The sequence below is a fragment of the Bison bison genome, unplaced genomic scaffold, assembly GCF_000754665.1.
Source record: "Bison bison bison isolate TAMUID 2011002044 unplaced genomic scaffold, Bison_UMD1.0 scf7180017864531, whole genome shotgun sequence".
Taxonomy (NCBI): domain Eukaryota; kingdom Metazoa; phylum Chordata; class Mammalia; order Artiodactyla; family Bovidae; genus Bison; species Bison bison.
The window spans coordinates 241,871-248,481 of record NW_011495081.1 but is presented as its reverse complement, the minus strand read 5'-3'; the positions used below and the strand labels follow the sequence as shown (position 1 = coordinate 248,481).

Sequence of the window (6,611 nt, the reverse complement as noted above, 5' to 3'; positions counted from 1 at the left end):
CTTGAGAGTCCCTTGGACTGCAAGGAGATCCAACCAGTCCATTCTGAAGGAGATCAGCCCTGGGATTTCTTTGGAAGGAATGATGCTGAAGCTGAAACTCCAGTACTTTGGCCACCTCATGCGAAGAGTTGACTCACTGGAAAAGACTCTGATGCTGGGAGGGATTGGGGGCAGGAGGAGAAGACGACAGAGGATGAGATGGCTGGATGGCATCACTGACTCGATGGACATGAGTCTCAGTGAACTCCGGGAGTTGGTGATGGACAGAGAGGCCTGGCGTGCTGCAATTCATGGGGTCGCAAAGAGTCGGACACGACTGAGCGACTGATCTGATCTGATAGGATAACTGACTGGTTCAGGATTGAGAAAGGAGTATGGCAAAGCTGTTTATTGTCACCCTGTTTATTTATACACAGAGTACATCATGCAAAATGCAAAGCTAGATGAGTTACAAGCTGAAATCAAGATTGCCAGGAGAAATATCAACAACCTCAGATATGTGGATGATACCATTCTAATGGCAGAAAGTGAAGAGGAACTAAAGAGCCTCTTGATGAGGGTGAAGGAAGAGAGTTAAAAAAGTTGGCTTAAAACTCAATGTTAAAAAAACTAATTGCATGGCATCCGGTCCGATTACTTCATGGCAAGTAGACGGGGAAAAGGGGGAGACAGTGACAGATTTCCTCTTCTTGGGCTCTAAAATCACTGCAGATGGTGACTGCAGCTATGAAATTAGAAGACAACTGTTTCTTGGCAAGAAAGCTATGACAAACCTAGACAGTGTGTTAAAAAGCAAAGACATCACTTTTCCAACTAAGGTCCGTATAGTCAAGGCTATAGTCTTTTCAGTAGTCATGTACAGATGTGAGAGCTGGACAATAAAGAAGGCAGAGTGCCAACAAGTTGATGTGGTGCTGGAGAAGACTCTTCCTTGGACTGCAAGTTGATCACACCAGTTAATCCTAAAGGAAATCAACCCTGAATATTCATAGGAAGGACTGATGCTAAAGCTGAAGCCCCAGTACTCTGGCCACCTGATAGAAACAGCTGATTCACTGAAAAAGACCCTGATGATGGGAAACACTGAAGGCAGGAGAAAGAGGGCAACAGAGGATGAGATGGTTGGATGGCCTCATCAATTCAATGGACATGAACTTGGCCAAATTGCGAGAGATGGTGAGGGACAGGGAAGCCTGGAATGCTGCAGTCCATGGGATCATGAAGAGTCAGACACGACTTGGAGACTAAACAACAAAATTTCCCAGCTGAGGGCCCAGACCCACAACCTTCTCACCTGGCACAGAACAGGCACCCAGCGCACAGGTGAAGGAAGGTCACGTGGACAGAGGATGAACAGATGGTTTGGCTGAGAGCCACTGAACCAGTGAATGGAAGTGCAAGGAGCCGACTCGTCCCCAGCTCACCTGATGTTTGCGTTCGGCCTCCTCCTTGGCCTTCTTGGCACTCATCTCCTTCCGGAGCTTCTCCTCCTCTGCCAGCCGCATTTTCTCAGCCTCCAGGCGCCGCAGGTACTGGGGGAGGCGGGTGGCAGGATGGGCACCGTACCATGTGTGTGGCTGTCACAGTGCTCCCTGCCAGCTTGACCCCACCCCACCCCCTTTGAGTTCCAGGACTGGGGATGACTTTGCCAAATAATTTAGCAGAGGGAAACTGAGGCATGCGAGAAACCCTCCAGGTCCCACAGCGGGTTGAGGGCACCTTTGATCCCAAAGCCGAAGCAGGTTCGCCTTGGCCTCCCAAAGACTCACAAGAGGGACTGGGCCCCCGCCCTACCCCTGGCTGGAAGGAGGGAAATGAGGGTCCAGTCTTGTGCATCCTTCAGAGGGAGAGCCCTTCATCCCCCCGCCTCACCCCCTGCGATGGGCTCAGGCCACATGCGGGATGATTTGTCTGCTTGAGGTGGAGTGGCACCCCTTGGAGGACCTAGAGCCAGGGGTTCTTGTGGACTGGGCCCCTCACCTCGGCCCTGAGGCGCCGGTGCAGCCTGCGGGCGATCATGCCCCGGGCGTAGGCCTGCACGGTGATCACGGCCCAGAGGCGGTGGCGGAAGGCCTTGCGTACCAGGTAGGCCCGGCAGCGGGCCTGGAACCCGATGATGCGCCCGCGGGCCAGGCAGTACTGCTGGTGCAGCTTCCGGGAGCGGTGCAGGGCCTGCAGCCGCAGGAAGCCCAGCCGCATCTGCAAGGACAGCCACCAGCTCAGAACCACGGCCCTGATGCCAGACCAGCCGTGCCCATGGAGGTCACTGCCCTGGCTCCACTCGCCAACCCACGAGCCCTGAAGGCACAGCTGGTTCCACTCAGACCAAAGTTCCCCAGGGAGTACGCTTGGCTTCCCCCAAAGTGGGTCTCCCCACCAGGGACACCATCCTCAGACCAGGAGCCGGCCTCCTTCCTGTTTGCCTCTCCAGCCCCAAGTCCAGGCTGCAGCCCAGTTCCTTCCCTATGGGTGTGTCTATGTGACACACCCATTCCTGGCCCCCTGTAAGGTGTTCAATAACCTGAGGCTCACAACCCACCAGGACATTCCAGAAGAAAAGCAGAAACATTGCTGACCAGCAGGGGAGAACCACAAGAAGCAGACTTGGACTTTGGGCTGGAAGAAAGGTAGTGGCTGGCGGGGGCGGGAGGCCAGCCGCCCGCAAACAGGTAAATCCTGTGCTATGACGATGGAACCAGGTTCAAAGGCCTCGTGGATCAGCAAGCCGCTCCCTCAGGAGGCTCACCAGCCCATAGTTCCTCCGGCAGTTGTGGCCCCGCCAGTGCCTCTGGATCAGTGTGGCAGCATTCTTCAGCTTCAGGAAGTTGGACCTGAAACAGCAGCGTGATGCAGGAGGATGTCTATAGGGGTCTGGGTGGAGTTTGGAATCAGGAAAGTAGGGCTGAGTCCCAGCTTTGTGTCTCCTTGGCTCCACAACCTTAGGCAAAGGCATATACCCTCTTTGTGCCTCAGTTTCCTCATCTGTAAAATGGACAGAATAATACCTGTCCTGCCTGCCTCACAGACTTGTCACATAAACTCAATAAGGTAGGCATTCAGGTTATTCATGAATAAATGTAGGACTTCCCTGGTGGCTCAGATGGTCAAGAATCTGCCTGCCATGTAGGAGACCCGGATTCAATCCCTGGATCAGGAAGACCCCTAGAAAAGGAAATGGCAACCCACTCCAGTATTCGTACCTGGAAAATCCCAAGGACAGAGGAGGCTGGTGGACTACAGTCCATGGGGTCGCAAAGAGCTGGACATGACTTAGTGACTAAACAACAAGTAGTAAATAAGATAAAGATTAAACACTTGGAACACTGTGAAAGTGAAGTAACTCAGTCAAATCCGACTCTTTGTGACCCCATGGACTGCAGCCTACCAGGCTCCTCCATCCATGGGATTTTCCAGGCAAGAATACTGGAGTGGGTTGCCATTTCCTTCTCCAGGAGATCTTCCCGACCCAGGGATTGAACCCGGGTCTCCCTCATTGTAGACAGACACTTTACCATCTAAGCCACCAGGGAAGTCCTGGAACACTGTAAACGTCACTTATTACTGATCGTTTAACTCCCTCATATTACATGTGAGGAAACTGAGACTCGATGTGGTTGGGGCTAGAGCCCTGGTCTTCTGACTGAGCACCATGCTGTTCCCCTGCACAGACTAGGCCGCTGCTACAGGCTGACAGTCATTTTTGACCTCATGGAGGACAAGAGGTCACACATCAAACAGCAGGTGTCTCCTGAACATAGAAATAAGAGGAGTGAAGGATGGCTACCTCAACGTGGGTGAGCCCATGAGCCAGTGCCTGGATGCTCACAGAAACGAGGGCACAGCCATGGGAAAGGATGGACAAGTGGGTAGAAAAACAGGTGAATGAGTGGACCAAGGATGGCTGGACAAGTGGGTGGATGGGAAGAGAAGGGGAGCGGCCAGATGAACTCAAAAAGGGCAGGAAGTGTGGTTTTAGTGGAGCCTGAATCACAGAGTCAGCCCCACCCAACTGGGAGGTGACACAACTGTACACACGCCCCTCACATGGAATACGGGACACACTTTGTAATTTACATGTAATTTACACAGAATACGGGACACACCTTGTAACTTAACAAATGTCATAGCATCCACGTGTGTCTCATGAGCCCACATGGGCAGGCAGGTATTACTGGGCATGCGGAATATAGATGGGCCCGTGTGTCTTAGTGTTCATCCATGTTCATGTGACCCTGTGTGTGCCTTGCACATGTGTGCATGTTTCTGTGTATGCACATGGGTGTTTATTCCCAGTGTCCACATGGGAGGAACCACAGTGAGCCAAGCATATGCACACACGTGCATGCATGCGCACACACACACACGTTGGCGGAGGCGGGGAAGAGCCATCCAGACACAAACCTGTCTTTGAAGCCCCGGATGACTTTCTGGAGGAGGATGACTCTGTCGGTGATGGCCTTGTCCCGCTCCATCTCCAGCAGCATGTCATGGTGGTCCTGGAGGGCAGAGCCTTCTGAGCAGAGCCCCCACAACCCCTCCAGTCCCAGGGCAGAGGCTGCCCCAAGTGGGCCCCTCTTCCTTTACTTAGGGCTCTGGCCTAGGGCTCAGCTGGTCCCTAATGGCTTCCATGCGTGCTATGGCGCCATGGGGCAGCCTCCCTCAAGTACAGACAAGGTACTGTCACGGCTGGTTCCCAGAGGCCTGGGTGGGACACATGCAGCAGGAGGGGCCCAACACGCACACACACTGACTCCATCCCAATGGCCATCTCTACCCTGAGATGAGACCTGGCTATTCTAGATGTTTCTGTCATATCAGCCACTGACCTGGGACAGGCGACCATCATTTCACTCCTGGATCTTAGAAACAGTCTCCTGACTGATACCCTCTCAAGAAGGGATCTTACAGCAATACCCCATGCTTCCCAGGGTCAAGTCAGGTCTTCCCTGGGCCCTCCACCATCAGGCCCTGCCCTCTTCTCCAGCCCTCTCTCCTTCTCATCCCCAAGCCCCCAACCCTCACTCCAGTTGGACAAAACTCCATGGTTCATTCAGTACATGAATCAAATATCTGCAGGTGCCCACCCTGTGCTCGGTGCTGGGTGGGACTGCAGTGAACTAGGCAAACCTGGGCCCTGCCCCAGGGAGGCTGAGTCAGAAGGGGATTCAGACTCAGATAATCAGATAATCCATCAGATAATCACACCTATCAAGATAATCCAGGTCACATCACTTGGGGACAGGGCCCAGCACCGACGGATGCTCAGCCAAGGCTTTCTGAATCAGTGAGTGAATGAATGAGAAGTAGGTTTGGGGTCTGGAAACCACTGCCTATTAAAAGAGCCCAGAGAGATGAGGATGTGGAGGACGAGGACAGTCCTCAGACGTCTCTGGCACTAGATGTCATCATGCTATAAGCTTTCCCTCCCTTAATCCCTGAGTTGAGCATCAGGACTACAGGCTGGAAGTCCTGATCTCTGCTCCAGGGCAGTGCCTGACCTGGGGCACCTTGCTTCTACATGCTGCACCTCTGAAACGGGCACAATAATTCTACCTCATGGGCTGCTATGATGACTAAATGAGATGATGGACAAGAAGCGCCCACTCCCGCTGGGGTCTGGCACACAGAACAGTGCTTTCCAAACAGCACTTGTGAGACGCAGAGGCAGGAAGCAAGGGTTCCAGGAGATGAAGACACTGGCCCAGGCCCCTCAGCCAGAGAGGCATCAGACTAGACTGCAGGACTCTCTCCAGCTGAGGGCTGGCTCCCCCTTCCCTCTCCCCGGTTGTCCTGGGCTGCCTGGGCCCCACCCTGTGCCAGAGGAAGGAGCTCTGACCCATCACCCGGGACAGCCGGAAATCTAGAACAGCAGAAATGGAAATGGGGAAGCCAGGGTTCAGCCTGTCCCTGCTGTAGCTGTCCCACCTCCACCATCTCCATCAAGCTCTCCCAGCACAGCTTCCTGCTCCCAGCCCTGCCCCCTCCCAGCTGCCCAGCCCCCAGAGTCCTGCCCAGGCTGTGCTGGGAGCCAGAGAGCCCTAGATGCCAGTTCAGGGAGCATGGGGACAGGTCCAGGGACACTAGAGGGGGGTGGCACACAGCCAACCATAGCCCAGCATGAACCATGCCTGGCAGGAAAGCACAGGACCAAAGATACACTCAAGAGTACCCACCACAAGCACATCCCATTGTGCAGATGGGAAAACGAGAACCAAGAAAAGGCCAGTGACCTGCCCAAATTCTCAGGGCAGACCACCAGAGGGTCGAGACTAAATCCAGGCCTCCCTGGTGAGGCCACCCCTGGCCTTTGCTTCCTCATGACCCCACCCCCAGGCTAGGGGTCAGAGAGGCCCTCAAATACCCACTGCCCCTCCACCACCCAGGAGGCCAGACCCCACACCTGCTCAGGGCTGGAGGAGCACAAAAGCCCAGCAATGACCCCATTCTGTGCTGCAACTCCTCTACAGGGACCCCAAGACCTGTTCCCCCCAACCCCAGGGAGTTCACAGCTCCCCCAAGGCAGACAGAGTCTGAGGCCATGCTCACCTTCAGAAAAATCTTGGTTTTGCCAATCTGCCAGTCGTCATGGGTGCCCAGCACAGCCTCAGCCA

At 54.3% G+C, this 6,611-nt stretch overlaps 1 protein-coding gene across 1 annotated transcript in view; it reads right to left on the bottom strand.

Moving 5' to 3' along the window:
• MYO7A (myosin VIIA) overlaps nt 1–6,611 on the bottom strand; it is a 107,839-nt gene that overhangs the window by 50,901 nt on the left and 50,327 nt on the right. Inside the window, exons 19-23 of the mRNA XM_010831775.1 lie at nt 6,547–6,603; nt 4,402–4,496; nt 2,747–2,831; nt 1,981–2,199; nt 1,425–1,532 (exon numbers count right to left, since the gene is read on the bottom strand). Coding sequence (XP_010830077.1) covers nt 1,425–1,532; nt 1,981–2,199; nt 2,747–2,831; nt 4,402–4,496; nt 6,547–6,603 — 564 coding nt within the window. The remainder of the gene's footprint in view (nt 1–1,424; nt 1,533–1,980; nt 2,200–2,746; nt 2,832–4,401; nt 4,497–6,546; nt 6,604–6,611) is intronic.